The sequence below is a fragment of the Protopterus annectens genome, chromosome 2.part2, assembly GCF_019279795.1.
Source record: "Protopterus annectens isolate FY-2018-M chromosome 2.part2, PAN1.0, whole genome shotgun sequence".
In the NCBI taxonomy this organism is placed as follows: domain Eukaryota; kingdom Metazoa; phylum Chordata; order Ceratodontiformes; family Protopteridae; genus Protopterus; species Protopterus annectens.
In genome coordinates, this window is record NC_056730.1 from 459,171,576 (window position 1) to 459,189,404 (window position 17,829).

A 17,829-nucleotide genomic window follows, 5' to 3' on the forward strand; every position below is an offset into this window, starting at 1 on the left:
TATTATTGTGTATGGACGGACATAGACAGCCAGGCTTGTATTTTTTGCCTCCTGGTAAAATGCATAAATGATGTATGAGAATTCACATCAGAAAACCATTTGAATGGCTCTGCATTCTTCTTTTATAGTTTATATTGTACAATTTTCTTTAACATTTAGTATTTAAATATGAATGACTATGACATTTATAGTTATAAAAGTAATGTCACGTTTTATCTCGTGCTTTTAGAATTGCCATTCCTCCTTCCACTTTATCCACTAGCAATCATTCAATGGTATAATGTACCAAAGGGAAAATCTGTTGTGGAATAAGCTACAAAAACATGCTTCATAACTCAGACAAATAGCAGAATAACATGGCTAAACAATGTTTAGTATTCATCAGCGTTGTATGCAACTGCACAGGGCTGGTAGGAAGTACAAGTGATTTATCAGAGCACTGTGCAATTTACGAAGAATGCTTAACCTCCCTAGAGAAGTTACACTTTGCTGTGAAGGAAAGGTTAGTTTGCTGTTATTTTTTGTATTTCTGTATTGCCTTTCTATATTTTGAATACTGTAGTTTGTTTTTTTTTCCTTTTGTGTTTTTTTGCATTCTGTGTTTTTAACAGCATATTAAAACTTCAAAAGAGACCACAGCTCTCTGTGTTCTGAGTCATAGAATGAACTGATTATTCAAGGAAGACTCATTCGAGACAGAAGAGGTCACTTAAGGTTAATCACTTGTTACAGAGGGGGTGGAGCTAGGAACTAAAATTTCTATTTACTAAGTAAACTAAAACATTCAGCTTTTTTACCAGAGGCTCATCATCCTCTGCTACACTTTGCTGTGAAGTGTTGGTTGTATTTTTGTTTTTTTTGTTTTTGCTTTTCTATATTTGATATTTTTATATTTGTTTTTACTTTGTTGTGTTTTTTGCTTGCTTGTTAACAGTATATTAAAACTTCAAAGAGACCACATCCTCAAAGAAAATTCAGTTCTCTGTTTTTTCCATTTTTCCCAAATTTTTTCCCCTCCCACCCATTTGTTAGCCACCACTTGTATTTCTTATTGCCATGTCTCTTTATGTTAATCTGACTCTATCTTCATTCTCTTCATCTTCACTGGCTTGTGTATGTAATCACAAAATCCCACTTTTTTGCCCCCAACTTTCCAATTATTTAAATTTATTGGCCATCCCACAGTATACAAATAGTACCAAAACACCACCATCTCTTGCTGTTTCCAAAATCTCTGCTGTTTTAAAAATAGTAACTCTCCATCAAAACAACACTTTCAAGTTACCTACTTTCCTCATCACTTCTCTCTTCAACACACTCTTCTCACATTCTTTTCAATCTTACCTTTAAGCATCCCTGTCTGTAGCACTTTCTCTAATACCTAAAAGAAAATCTATCTCTACTTCTCCCACTTGAGACTCTCTATCTTCTAAACCTAGCAGCACTAGCTCCTTTACTTGCTCCTACTTTGCTCTTATACGGTTAGCACTCTTATAGATAACCTAAAAAGGCAACCCCCCATTTCTGTTTTAACACTTTTTGTCTCTTTTTTAAAGTTTTGTTTTAGTCTTCTCGCATGTCAAGTCCTCCTGATCAGTGCTCCCCTCTCTCTCTGGACCCAGGGCAAAAGGCATGAGGCAATGTTACAATTGCCTCATGTACCCTCACAACCCTCTCAACACTCCTACAAAACAGAACACATGCTAGATGCAAACTGGAGCTGAGCCTGAGCTCTAGGAGCTCTGCATCAGCCAGACCAGTCCAGTCAGAGGGATAGGTATAGACCTAACACCAGAAAGTTAGAAATCATACACATAAACACACAAAAGACATACTCATGATCTCTGATCAAAAATTCAGTACAGAGGCCACCAAAGCAGACACCCAACAACCACCACCTCCACCATCACACACAACACAACATACAACACATAGACCCTCCAGCCAGAGTGTCAAACAGTCACAGCCCCCCAACGCCAATGCCAGACATACACACATTGGTGACCCATAGTCAGACACACTGACACCTGGCCTACCAGACCAGAGCGGGAATACAGTAGCGTCTGTCGGCGCTAGCCTGTCGTACGCTAACGCAGCACTAGGTCTCTCAACAGCAGGTACAACATGACAGCAGTTACAAATACGACTTCAGTCATTGTCCAAGCTGGTGTAAATGACCAAGCATGAAAGAGACATTGAGGAGCTTCCTGATTATAGAGCAGGGCAGGGTAAGGACCCTGACCTTGAGCAGTAGACTCTGACTCTTCACCAATGATGCCACACATAGAGATAAGATGATCAGCGTCATTCAAAGGGGATCCAATGTTCGTCTGCCTGGGATGACATGCTGGACAAAACGCTTCTGTAGCAAGGCCGGCTTGCACTGTCACCCTGGGATTCCAGATCGTAGCAAAATGCTACCACCCCATAGTGCCTTTTTAGGCAAGGCTCAAATTCTAAACCTAACTTCAATTACCCTAATATAGACTGGGTACTACTAACTCAAACACCTGACCCAGCCCAAAGTTCCTGGGGCAAGAAAACTCAATGCCATGGAACAACTAGTCACCATCCCCAAAGAGAGGAGAAAACCATGATCATCACTCATCATCGAAGCACAAGTACAATGTTCAATACCCCACCCCTATACTCACAGATCAGATCACTCACTAAAACTAACTAATCTGGTCCTCATCCCACCCCCACCTGAAAAAAAAAAACAGTAGAGACTTTAAACCAAGAAAGCTCACACTTCTAAAGACAGATGTAGTGAGCAGGTCTCCCGGCCCAAGGCCCCAAGAAAGCACTGCCGCAGATGCTCCGGCACAGCACTCTACACCTGCCCTACTGCCATGGACTGCATGGGCTATGATCCCAAAAAAAAGAAAAACTTTGTGGACACCAACCAAAGGCAAGCGTCCACTCTGGTGGACCCAAACAAAAGCTCTAACAAAAAGACAAAGGAAAGGAAGAAGATACAACAAAAAAAGGGTAAAGAACTTAAAAAGACTAAACTAAGATAAAATCACTAAAGCATAAAAAAAATCAAAAAAAATCCAAAGAGAAAAAAATAGCAAAAGACAAAAGAAAATCACTCTTTTCTTCCTTATAAGGCCTTCTTGAAACCTAGGAGACAGGTTCAGTGCAAACTTCTCCCCCCCCAGGAGAGATATCTATACCAAGCGATTCGCAGCCCCCAACATCTCAGCAACTTCAAGTGAGAATTGCTCTCTCCAAAAACAACCCACAGCTAGGACAGCTGTTTAATCATAATCTTACCCTCTGAATCGTACCAGGGGGAGTAGCTGCAACTGTGTGTGGTCTTCACAAAGGCGGCGGCCTCCACCATTCCTGGGATGGAAATTACCGGCCCGCTTGAGCCTTATCTGCAACTTGGTTGACTTTTTTTCAACAGTCACCAAAGCCATTGATTGAGGAAAAAGTCAGTCCAGCCTACCTCGATCGATCTGGCGCGGCGATCTAATACCCCACTCCCTTACTGCATGGCTGAAAACAAATGTTAACCCATACATCACACACAGATGGGCAAACTGGCTGGTGAGAACCCAGGGCTGGGACAGGCCGGGTTGCTTGTCAGATCGAAAGCAAAGCCCAAGTGTGGTGTACCCAATACCACAGGCAGGGCTCCACTTGTTTGGCATCTATCTACTTTGCAGTACAAGCAAACACAGGAGGGTTATGGCTGACAAAGTTTGCAGATGACTGCAAACTGGGCCCATATAGAAAACACATCTGACACAGATATCCTTCAGAAGGGTCTCACAAGCGCGGATAACTGGTGCCAGAACCATGGCCCTAAGTTAAATGCCAAAAAAAAATGCATCATACCGCCGGGAAAAACAAGGTTACCCCTAGCTACCAATGGGTGGCAATCCACTGAGCACAGAAGAAGTTATCAGGGACCTGGGACCCAGGTTGATAGTAGTCTGTCATTCGACACCCATGTAGCTAAAGTAGTTAGGAAGACCTTCTACATTGCCCACCTTATCATGAAGGGATTCTCATCTAGATCAAGGGAGGTCATAGTCTCCCTATACTCATCACTCATCAGACCAATGATTGAGTACAATGCCCCATTCGAATGTATCTGACCCGACACTTGCAGCAGCTGGAGGCGCCACAAAAAGTTCCTCACCAAAAGGATAAAGGGTCTCAAACATCTGTCCTATGCTGCCCGACTGAAAGAACTCCAGCTCTATTCAGTCGCTACACGCTCACAGGAGAGGGTGACCTTGCCTAACATACAGGCCATGTCAAACCCAGATTTGATGAATATGCTTCACCTCAAAAATCTAGATCCATCAGAGCCACAAGGGCGGAGACTTAAACCTCGACACGGCTATTAATAGGCCCTGCTGGAGGGATAGATTCATCACCCAAAGACTCCCTATGCTGTGGAATAAAATCCCGGTATATGTGAGGCAGAGCACCTCGCTGGCCTTGTTCAAGAGAAATCTTGACCAATGGATGGGAGATGGATTACCTCAGTGTCACTGCTCAACAGAGGCACAGCAAAATAATGGGTATAGTTCCCCATACTAAAAACTATGGGCTAGGCTTGTAAATGCCCTCGGGCAGATAGCCTAGTATGAACCTATGAACCTATGAACATACTTCAGTGAATACCTGCAATAGTCCATGCAGGCATGCAGCAGATATGCAAATTAGGGTCTATATTACCTTATCAAACGTTGAAAAGTCTTTCCCAAGGAAAACAAAACGATGGTCCGTGTCTTAGCTCTTTAGGGATTTCGACCTTTTCAGCTCGATGAAAGAGCATTCTCTCTTTTCATCATTCGATAAGGTGATATAGACCCTGCAAGTTATGGTCATGGACTCATCCATGATTTACAAATACATCAGTCGTGAAGTGCTCTGTATACAGGGGTCAGACCTTTATGTGGTGGCAAATGCAAATATACCCCACATGACACAGTAATCATACTTCCCTGTAAAGGTGATGTGCTGCTCAGAATAAAATAGTTAAGCAACAATATCAGCCTTACATGACAGAACACACTATACCTGTGTACAGTGTAGACAAATAGTATAATAGAGCCACATTCATCTTGCTCCAAGCACAGTAATGATAGCAATCTCTGCCAATGGGAGTCAAACCCACACTACATCCTTTCATTATCGTAATATACCAAATAAGCCTGCTCTGTAGACACGGCCAAGCAGGCAGGCTGAAATGTCTGTAAATCACCCCTGTCCATATCAGCAGAACAGAAGTACACTGTGCAAAATGTTGTAACTCTACCTACCAGGCCATAGCAATAGCAACACTGTGGTATCAGATTTTCTGCAGCAAATTGGTTAAGGTGCTGGTTTTAGATTGTAAAGGTGTTACGTTCAAGCCTAGCTTTAGGAGTACATTCCATTGTGGGTTGAATTCAGTACAATATATCATATGTGCACCATCTCAAAAGCCTATCCTTGTACTCAGTCTCCTACAGATTGCCAAGAGGCAATCTCTGCCTAGCCTACAAAGCATCCTCTGATCCCACTGAGATGGATGTGTTACACATCTGCAAAACAAATTGCATCAGAATTACCTGATCTAGGGACCTGAAGCTCATTTGCAACATAAACATGACATGCTGAAGGGATGGATATGTGTCTCAGAGGGACCACCCTTTCTCCTGAACAGACTTTCCATTCATGTGAACAAGAGTTCTTCCCTAACCAAATTCAAGTGTAACCGGGACGAGTCGATGGGGAACTATAAAGTTATCCCTGGTCTGGCACCTATGTCTGTAGTAGAGACAGGGAGTCTATAAATGCTAGACCACCTATGCCTAAGCCTACATTAACCACTTAAAATAACCCTAGGGTATCAAAACTTGTCAGATACATTTGGGAAGCATGGCTAGGCCTAAAAAGGCCCCCTGGGGTCATTACCCTAGCAATTACTTATGAATCTATGCAATAGCTAGTGTTTGTGGCATATTAATACACACTAATAAAACATGTAATGCTGACATTCTCAGGATGTCAACCAAGGCAATGTATCCTTTTTATTTCATTGCCCCACTGACTTATCAGCATGACCGGTGACAATGCCAGAGAGAGAGAGAGTGTGTGTGTGTGTGTGTGTGTGTGTGTGTGTGTGTGTGTGTGTGTGTGTGTGTGTGTGTATGTATGTATGTATGAAGCATGGAGTTGGTCTGCATTGCTAGTACATGGTAAGCATTTATCCTAGTTCACAGACTGGACTCATCATGGAGCTAGAGCTACAATGTGCACCAGGGTTCTGCAGTGCCATGGGCATGGATTGGGCACTGTACATGTGTATAACGGCTCTACTTTGCCTTCTCTTTGTCTTCTCCACACTGTTAGTTGTTATTGTTCATATAGCTGAGTATGGCAGTATCATCAAGGGTTTGCTTCTCCTGAAACATTTGGATTTACAGGCTGTACTGATTTTCTACTAATGTTGTTCTAGACTACATTATCTAAGCCCATTAAACAGTAGTTAATTCTGCATTGGTAAAAGAAAGCTGTTCATGCTGTGGTAGTATTACCTACTATGTATTATTTGTAAACCTACATGTATATGACATCTGCTCTGCCCTATGTGCAAAGGAGAGGCAGCAAGTTGATGCACAAACCTGTTGCCATAACTACTGCTTACAGTACAGATAACATTAAGTAAGTCAGTATGCCTTGTAGTGCTATGACTGTGTAGACAATTGTGATGGTACAGTATTAGGGACAGTGTTTTTTTTTTCTTTTCCTGTTGGGAGTGAAAGCAACCTGGCACCTAACACATATACACACACACACACACACACACACACACACACACACACACACACACACACACACACACACACACACACACACACGGGCATATAGAAAAAAATCACACACACACACACAAACATTCACAACACAGGGCATGCTAAGTGCAAACATTATGTAAGTCTTACCTGAAAATGGGTTTTCAGATGTAAATAAAGCAAGAACCTTGCATGCCTCATCTGAGCCATAAAGAGGAACAAAGCCAACACTTGAAATGCTAACAACAACCTGAAAAATAAAGGAAAGATTTAAAGTTTCTATAAACTATTCTACCTCTGTGAAGTGCATTTAAACAATTCCAGAAATCTATGGGACTTGAAATTACCTTTAGAGACTTTAGTAACACCAAATCTCTAATAACATGAATAATTTCATATGTATTCACTCATACCCTGTGGGTATGCAATGGCAATATCTTTGAAACTATAAAATGGCTTCAAAATGCTACAGTATGAGGGTAGCCAGCATCTTTACAGAATCTTCTGGTAAAAGTTTGGACTGATGAACATTTTGTGCAACTTATTTCTGTTATAACTCAATTATTTTAGTGCTCTCAAATTGAGGAAACTCGATATCCCAACTTTGGTTAACCCTTCATAAATATAGCAATTTAACTCTTTCCTTTACAATTTAATTTCTCTTTTCTGTCAGTTTTTCCCAGAAGCTGTACTTCAGAAACATTTTGTACATCCATAATCTTTTACATCATCATCTGCTTCCATGGTACATACTGAGGGATTCGTTTAGCTCTTACTGTATATACCATCATTAATAAATCCATTACAGACTGTCCAACTGAACTTAAAAATTCTTACAAGGTATTTCTTACTATGTAATACTTCAAATCTTCTTATCACAACACAAGATCATTTATGGCTCTAAATTAACTAATTAAGTTAATAAAATCAACAAGACATTCCTGAACTAATGAGTACTTCTCTGTACAACTATTTAGTTTTTTCATCTTTCAGGTCCTGTATATTACCATTAAGAATAGGAACTCAGCCAGCTGTCAATGTCCATTATGTAGTCAATTCCACTGCATATCACCCTCCTATGTAGGTCTTACTTGGTTAACAGATTAATGAATGCATGACTTATATTGATATCTGTCTCAGAAAAAGCATAAAATGTAGTCGAAAAAAGCTCACCAACTTTGAAAGGAGTAAGAAAAAAAAATGTCATTTCTTGTTTCTACAGGGTTTGCAAGATGACTGCCTGGATGTAAGCTGTATTAACTATTAGTTCCTAACTGTTAGTGATGTTAACTCAGCAAAAGTCAAACATTTTAAAACATATTCTTATTGAAATTAGAGCATGGCACAGGTCTGGATGAAGAAATGTGATGCCTCATATAAGGTTGGTGGGGACTGCCCATGATTTTAGAACTTGGCAGATAGGGGTCTGACACCAGCAGAAGATACATGAACGTCTTTTGACTCAGCAGTTACTGACACCTTATACTCCACTGAAACACCCAAATCTTCAGGCATGCAAATGTCAACATGAAAACTAGGGCAGCCATCAAGCACAGAAAATGTAATACATTATGCACCTTCACCTTACAAAGCACACTCACCAAGGATGCCAATTTCATGACTGCCTAGATCCTTGACATGGGTAAGAAGCGGCAACTGGCAGTGTCCAGCTCTGTGCCTAGGATAGCAATCCACTGAGATAGACAGAAAGAAGACTATTCCTAGTTTATGATCAACCAGGGACTACAAATAATGTACTGCCCATTCTATGTATGCTTCCAATGAGTCCCTCGATTAAGCCACCATGAACCAGTCATCCAAGAAGAGATCAAATGAAGATCCTCCTCCTTTAGGGCTGCAGCTACCATGACATGTTTTACCACCACTTATGTCCAGAGAGCATGGGGTTCTAAAGGCTGAAGTGCTATTAGATAATTCCATCAAAGCAAATTCTAAACTAATGGACAGAAGATTTATAACACACTACATGGAAGCAAAACAGTCACTATGTAAAACTAAGTAGAGTGGTGCATTCAGTGGAAATACTGTAGAAGAAATGTGGCAAGTTTTTGCAACAGGTTTTGTTTGAATGAAAAAAAAAAGTTTAACATCATGATCTAGACACACAAGGTCAAGAGGATATATTTCAATAAGAACAAGTTATTTGATATGGAAAATATTAGAAATGGAAAAGAGGTTGAACTATAAATTTGAAAGCTGAAGTACACTGGACACAATTAAACATAGTGCGAGATAAGATCAAAAAAATTTGAAGAAAATTTATATAAATATATTGATTGAGCATAATGGAAAACAGTTTTATAGATACATAAGCTGTGGTAGGAGTAAATAAATGCAAACTGATTGTTTATAGATTCTAAAATTTATTGTCAAACACAACAGATTATAGATATCTTTACAAAAATCTTATGCAAAGCAGTTTAGCTCCCGAATGGTGTGATAAAAGTACCAGTAAATTCCAGGTAACTTCAGATACTGAAATTAAACTAGATTATACTGAAAAACAAATACACAAACTGGACACAAGCAAAATACAGGGAGGAGACAGAATTAGTAATAATGATCAGAAAACATTTCGGTATGAACTTATGGTACCATTATATTTGTTATTCACTGGGTCATTTAAGCATGGGGAGAATTTTTTGAAGACTGAAGATATCTCCAGTATATTCTATTTATGTCACAAGCAAAGTTTAAGTATTTTATTCTAGTAGTTATGATTTTTTTTTTTGCAGATGTGCAAAAGGTTCATCAAAACAAGGTCCAAGGTTGCCCTGTATGCCATGCAAAGATCAGAAGTCTGTATGATACCAAGTAAAGAGAAAGGGCTTTGAGGCAATCAGTGTAGGACATTGTGCTTACTCCCTGTATCTCCCTACATTCTTTTTGTAAGGAAACTTTGTGGACGTTACAGTTGCCGCATGTGTCTTGTCAGGTACATACCAAAGGAGACATTATATTCTAAGGGTCTGATGAGGGCTGAATACAGTGGTATGATGACATCTCTGGACCTAGATGCCATGACCTTACTTATAAGCTGAGCAACATAGAAGGATTTTCTTACTACCTTGGACATATGCTGGTCAAAGGCTAGGTTATTGTCCACATCAGTTCCCACATTAATAAAGTCTAGGAAATCAGAAATGATGACATCATTGTTTGTTAGTTACACTAACGAGTCCTTGTTTGGCTTGCTTGCTGTACTCTTCCTGAATACTTCTGATCTCTGTCTGCATTTTATTTTGATGTTTTTCATTTAAGGTCTGATTACTTCTATTTTCCATCTTATTCTTCTATTACATTTGTTTTGTTTTAAGTTTTCTGTTCTGTTGGAGTTTTAAGTGGTCTTGGCTAGGGTCAGTTAGAAAAGTTAGCAAAGAATTCCTTTGCAAACAGTGAATAACATCAGCTAATTAGTGGGAGGAGCTGAGAAACAGCATTCCTTATTTAGCTAGAAATATCTCTATTTAGCTGGAGTACTTGTTTGGCTTGCTTGCTGTATTCTTCCTGAATATTGCTGATCTCTGTCTGCGTTTTATTCTTCCTACTCACCCGCCCAAGTGTTGTATTCTTAAACTTGGTGGCTTTTGAGTTGCCCGCCCCTATTATAAATCTGATTTTGGACACTCCTCCCAGTCCCATCTCATCAGCTAATTCTACAGGCAGTCCCTGGGTTAAGGACGAGATCCGTTTTTTAGTCTGTCCTTAAGTCAAAACACGTACATATGGTTCTTATTAAATGGCACTTAAGTCAAATGTTTGTCTCAGTCTAGTATTTATTTTACTTTTCTTTGCATATAAAACATTTTAAAAACCCTTCCAAACAAAAAAAAAATCTTAAACATAACACTGTATACTGTAGCTATGCTTCCTTACTATCTATCAACAAAGCTGGTTTAAGGCATCTTGCTATTAAATGCAGTGTTTATGAGGACTTTTTCACATATACACAAACCATGCCTGTCAACTGTACAGATTTCGCAGAATGTCCATTTTTTTGTCTCATATTTTTTGTCAATTTTTCATAAAATTGTGATTGTTTAGCAGAAGTAACGGCAAATCATTAAACACTGAAGTTAGAAAATAATGTCTCAACTATACAGATTTTCGCAGAATGTTCAGATTTTGGCATCCTATTTTTGGTTTGTTTTTCATATACTTGTTTTCTGGCAAATTAGGGGTAAATCATTACATATTGCAGTTAGAAAATAATGACAGACATTTGAGTTCCAGATTTCATATCCTTCAGAAAATTCATGCTAATGGAAAACCTGTTATTCTATCAACTTTCTAAGTTGGTAAGAGCAATATTTAAAAATTGTTCCTACTTTTGGGACTTTGTCCCACTTTTATTTATGGCTTTGTCCAGATTTCTTGCTCTAAGAGCTTGACAGGTATGATGACAGACATTTAAGTTTCAGAATTCATACCTTTCTGAAAATTCATGCTAATACAAAACTTGTTATTCTATCAACTTTCTAAGCAATATTTATTAAAATTTTCCGTATTATTGGGCATTTGTCCCACTTTTATTTATGGCTTTGTCCAGATTTCCTGCTCTAAGAGGTTTAGGGTTATGACACACACCACACACACACACACACACACACACACACACACACACACACACACACACACACACACACACACGCACACTCACTTCTTCATACATACCTGCATTCACTCACACATTGCTCTCACTCTTCAATCTCTCTCACACACAGTCTCTTTCTCATTTATATGTGCATTCACACACATGATTACTCTCACTTTCTCCTGATCTCTCACACACCACATACAGTCACTTCTTCATTCATACCTGCATTCACTCACACATCGCTGTCACTCTCCCGATCTCTCTCTCTATGTCTCTCTGACACACACACACACACACACACACACACACACACACACACACACACACACTTGGGCAACATTTATTTTTTTTCACATTATTTCTGACACTGTGGCAGCCCATTCATATCTATGGGTTGTCCACAAGTTGGATGTCCGTAACCTGGGGACTGCCTGTACAGAGAGATTAGCTGGGAAGGCCCACCCTCTTAGTTTTTTAACCTTGAATTATCTTCTGTGTCCTCCCTTATCACTTAACTACAAAAAATTGCAGTTTATTCAGCTGCTTTCTGTGTTTCTGTTTCTTCCTGCTTTATTACTTTATTTTTCTTTTTGCTGCTTGTTCTTAAAGGTGTTCAGTTGCATTTTTTCTGCTACATTTATTACTGCTTGTTAGTAGCCTGATTAGATTGTAACTGTTAGTCTAAGCTTCTTAGTTTTGGTTGAAGCACTTGGGCTTCAGGCCAGTTGTTTTAGATTAGGAAGGTTTGTAGTCTACTACACTCTTGTGGCAGGAGAGGTAGCTTACATCCTTCTAAGTTGAGAATTGTTGGTTGAAGGCTCAATGTGTCTATTATTCTAAAAGTGTCTTAGTTCGGGTTTAAGCTCTTGGGCTTCAGGACAGTTACTTTACATTAATAAAAATGTTTGTGTTCTACATTCTTGTGGGAGGACAGGGAAGCCTCTGCCCTTCTGAGCTGGGAGTTGCTGGCTGAAGGCTTATTGTGCCTGCTTATTTGAACTGTTTTTTTTTTCCTGAAATTGTTGCACTTTGTTTGCTGTAGCATAGACTAGATTCAAACCTGCTGAATCTAGTTTTATTTATATAACTTGACCACTAAACCAGGCCATCTTTTGATGGAGAGAGTTCCCCTGCACCCTAGTGGCAGGAGTGTGCAGTCAGAACTCATCTGATTGAAGGTTGCTGGAACAGGTCTCAGTTTTGAGCTTTTTTATTGGTTAATTTATTTAAATCAGTTTGCTCTCATTTGCTACATAACCACAGTGTTTGCGTGGGTTTGCAGTTGTTTTAGCAAAGCTCCACAGAATTTGGTGACCAGCTACTGCTCTGCTGTATTTATCTGATCAATCCAAGCCATCTGCTGATTTCTGCAAAACTTAACTAAATTTTTTACTGTATATTGCACTTTTAACTACATTTTTACCATATCACTGCTTATTTGAACTGTTTTTTTTATTGTTGCACTTTCTTTGCTGTAGCAAAGACAAGATTCAGTTCTGCTAAATTTAGTTCTATTTGTATAACTTGAGCACTAAACCAGGTCATCTTTCTTTGGAGAGGGTTCCCCTGCTCCCTAGTGGTAGGAGTATGCAGTTAGAACTCATCTGATTGAAGGTTGCTGGAACAGGGATCAGTTTTGAGCTTTTTATTAGTTAATTTGTTTAAATCAGTTTGCTCTCATTTGCTACATAAGCACCATGTTTGCATGGGTTTGAGCTTGTTTGTGCATCGTGCACTGCCACTCAGCGGTGGGCACTGTTGGCAGTTATAGACACAAACACTTCTGCCTGCAAATTTTCCCTTAGTACTCTGCTGGTGCTCCATCAGTGAGTTCTCGCAATTGTCCCTTACTGACAGATGATACATTCAGTGAAGCTCCTGAGGTACCAACACAGATCCTATCCACTAGCCCTTTGTATTTTTTGTCCACTTCTCCTGTCCTTGACTTTACCTGGCCTTTCCTGTCCTCTCCCTGTTTTCTGACCACATCAACTTACCTAGCATTATGGATGGACAATTTCATACAGTTTCTCCAGGCAGCCTGGTTGACATAGGAATCTTGAGGCAATGTAGCACTGATGTTCCTCCAAACTACCATATCAATAAAAATGCTGTAAGCACACAGTCAGTGGTGAGAGATCTGGGCACATAGGTCATCAGCAATCTTAACTTTGATCGCCATGTCTCCACAGTGGTAAGACGGGCATTTTATATTGCTCATCTCATAAATAAGGGCATTGCCTCCAGAAAAAAAAGAGGTTATAACCCCTCCCCGTATTCTCTCATCAAGTCAAAAATAGAGTACAGTGCTCCCTTTGGTATGTTCCTTTCCAAACACATGCAGCAACTGGAGAGACCACAAAGATGCCTTACAAAGAAAATTCAGGGTCTTCAAGATCTGTCTTATGTGGACAGACTGAAATCATTGTCACTTTACTCTGTCATACAGACTGCTTAGAGGCAACCTGTGCTTTGCATATAAAGCAATCTCTGACCCAGCTTTAATGAAAACACTGCACATTCGCAAGTCAATTGGCACATGCGTCACTTGCTCAATGGACCTTAACCTGATATGTGACATCAACAGAACTTGCTAGAGAGACAGATGCATCTCAAAGAGGTTGCCCCAACTTTGGAACAAACTTCATATTCATGTTAAACAAAGCCCCTTGTTGGCTCTATTTAAGCATAATTTGGATGACTGGATGGATAACCGGAAACTCACCCCAGAGGTTCCACCTGTGTCTCTCTTGGACAGGGGAAATAGGTGCTGATTTTAGTGTCTGCTTGAACCAGACACCCTTGGGAACATGTTTTGAACTTGGTTAGGCTTGTAAGGGCCCTGGGGCTGTTAGCCTAGTATCCTCCTATGATTTTATGATCCTATTAGACCCAAACTTGAGTATGGAACAATAATATGGAACCCTTATAAGAAAACAAGCCTAGCCGATTCATCCCAATGTAATACCATGGATATACTAGTCAGTACCCAGGACTGCATTTTGTAATAACTGCCCATGTCCAGGATGATTGTGGGCACTATTCCTGGTAAGAATTTATGGTGTTCCATCCACTCATTCAGGTTCCTCTTGAACAGTGTCATAGAGGTGCTCTGCTTCACATGAATTACCAGCCTATTCCAAAGATGCGGCAGTCACTGGGAGATAAATTTGTCCCTCCATCTTGTCCTATTTAAGTCACAGGCCCTATTTAGTCTCTGGAATGGGTAGCTCTAGTCCTGATGATTTACAGATATGCAGCAAATTCATTAGGTTATGTCTGAGATTGCCTCCCCTCAGAAGTCTACACAATACAGAGTATAGTGATAGGGAATTTAGTCGATCTGCATACGGCATGTGCTGGACTCCATTGATCTTGTTTGTTGGAAACCTCTGAAATCTTTCTAATTGCTGCACTTGCTATGTACAGGACATGCCAAATTGGGCATTATATTCAATTATGGGTCAGATTAGTGTCGAGTATAGAGAGGTTATAATCTCCTTTGCTCTGGAGATGATCCCCCAGATTCAGCAAACTTCAGTGCAAGAATACCTTATTCTTGCATGGAAGGGAGCATTCCCATGCAGCACAGCAGCGTGCCATGCATATTCATGAAGACGCGCTACCGTGCTCTAATACGGACACTGTTCTGTGTGCAAGTGCAGGGGGCATGTTCGAGAGCAGTGCACTCATAATGCACATGCCCCCTGCACTCTAGAACTGCCGTTCGGCAATTCAAAATGAGAGAGGATGCATACCTCACAACCTCATAGAGCACAAAATATGGACAAATGTTGGGGGGACAAATAGGGACACAGATTTTAAATATAGCCCAGACAAACTTAGAAAGTTGACAGAATAACAGGTTTCACATTAGCAAGACTTTCCCCTTGATGTGGAGTCTGAAATGAACTGTCTGTCAGTAGTAAACTCATGCTAATGCTAAACCTGTCATCCCAGTAAAATGAGAAAAAATTAAATCACATATAGATATTTTTTATTTTCGGGCTGCAACAAAGTTTAAGCATAGCTGAGTGGGTGTGCGCTTTGCATAGCTTAAATATCTGAAGGAGTTAAATAGGAAAATATCAGCTAAACAATCCAAAATAGTGTAGTGGTTAGAGCTCCAGCTTTGCATGCAGGCATTCATGGTTTGAGCCCCAATGACGTCTTTTCACTTTCACACGTGAAAGCAGTTGTAAAAATCATATGTTGTAATAAATGAGGTAGTAAATAATATTTATCACCCAGGGTAGTATAGCAGAACCAAACCTAAGGTGTCAGTCCAGAAAAGATGTGAAACCCCCATATAAACACAAGTGCCCCATACAGTATAGTAAGACAAGAATAAATGTAATGGAAGCACATAAGGGGATGTCAGGGAAGGTAAACATAAAATTATAATATGTCAGGAATGATGAATCAATCCCACAAAGCTGATAGTCTTTAAAATAAAACTTAAGCAACGCTAAGTATTGCACAGCTATGCTCACTGGGTGCAAGCATGGCTGAAATATGAATGCTAAGCAATGAGTAGCCCAGCTAAGCAGATTTGCCCATTGGTAAGCAGTGCTGAACCTGTCCCTTTAAGCACTGCCAACCTTAGCTAAGAAGGTTTGCCCGCTTAGCTCAGCATATTCAAAACTGTCCAATCACATCAAACGGTGGGAAACTGGCCATATTTAAACCTTGCAGGCAGGAATACAGCTCATAACTGGTTGTAGCTCCCCGCTGTAGGCAGTATGGCTAGTGTTGGAGAGGGTATGCACTTTGGGGTGCAGCGCTGGGGCATACAAGAGTCCAAGGTCATGGTAGGACTCCTTGTTAAAAACCATGACATGAGACTGTTGCAAGACCAGTACCAGGGCTCCCAATACAAAGTGGAGGCCTGGGAAAGTTTTGCCCGCAATATTACCAGTGCCACTGGCATCCCTCGGACTGGTGAGCAGGTCCGGCACCACTATGCCAACTTGAAGTGGAGGAAGAGGGAGCTCTTGGACCAGTGGGTCCAAGCAGCATGGCAGAGGAATGATGTCCCAGGCTTGTGTAAGTATTCATGTCAATAACTGTTTACTAAAGTCCAGCCTGTGTATGTGATAGGTATGCATAAATGTTTCTCTATCTTCTTTACAGCTCCAGCTGAGCAGGCTGAGAACCAGGAAGCACATGCAAGCAGGTTGCAAAGGCTACATCGCGAGGCTGGTGAGTAACAATCTAGCTTGTAGTATTCATACCAAATAAATATAAAGGAGTAGAATGTCACCATGCAGTATTAAAAATGGGTATGGTTTGTACTGAATAAACCACACAATATTACAGTAATGGTCTCATATAGGTTATATATAAATAAAACTGTAACTGCCTGTCAATAAAATTCAAAACCCTGGATTGGTTGTGTTTATTCTGGTATTGAATGAATTGAAATGTGTACAGGTTATGCACAGCAACTATAGCTCTGAAAGCATTAAACAATCAAGTCTCATCTGACAAAGTTAGTGCCTCTGTAAGACATGAAATTAACTGATATGAAATGTTTCATGCACCAATATCTGATATCTGAATACTAATGTTTTAACCACTGTTTTCCACACTGTGCTATATCAAAAGGTATGTATAGGAATGTATGTATAACAATGTCATAATTACAAGGTCAGAGTGTACAACCAAGAGAGTTAGACATAAAACATTCAAGTAAAGGCAGATGTTTCTCAATAGCTTGTTCTGATGAAACACAAACTTGTTGTATTTTTAGCAGAAACAGCCATGGTTTGAATTCCATGAGTGGTAGTAAGCTGCATGCATAATTTCACCTAGGATTTTGTTAATACGTGTAGAAATAGTCAGGTACTATTAACAGAAATTTCCTTCACAGGTCATCCAGGTAAGATAAGGTATAAAGTAGCTATAAGAAAGCTGTAGTTATACTGTGTCCAACACCCATGGTCCAACCACAAGGCTGCAAATGACAGCAAGATAAGTACATACACCAAGTGGTCTCCCCCAAGAAATGTTCAAAAGTGTCATGCTGTCACAGCTACTGGTCCCTGCTGCCAACAGCCAGGGTGACTGATAAAAATCAAGGCAGAGTATGGCAGTAGCACACGCATACACACACACACACACACACACACACACACACACACACACACACACACACACACACACAGTATGAGTGCACATATGTAACCCTGACTATGTGAATATGGGTAGAAACAGTTGGGTATCGTTAACAGAAATTTCCTCCACAGGTCTTCCAGGTAAGAGGAGGTATAAAGTAGCTATAAGAAGGCTGTAGTTATACTGTGTCCAACACCCATGGGTCCACCCCAAGGCTGCAAATGACAGCAAGATAAGTACATACACTAAGTGGTCTCCCCCAAGAAATGTGCAAAAGTGTCATGCTGT

The 17,829-nt window shown here is 40.2% G+C and overlaps 1 protein-coding gene across 1 annotated transcript in view; it reads right to left on the bottom strand.

The window, feature by feature from the left end:
* LOC122795957 (soluble lamin-associated protein of 75 kDa-like) overlaps window positions 1-17,829 on the bottom strand; it is a 747,318-nt gene that overhangs the window by 60,243 nt on the left and 669,246 nt on the right. The window contains exon 3 of the mRNA XM_044064439.1: window positions 6,957-7,056. Coding sequence (XP_043920374.1) covers window positions 6,957-7,056 — 100 coding nt within the window. The remainder of the gene's footprint in view (window positions 1-6,956; window positions 7,057-17,829) is intronic.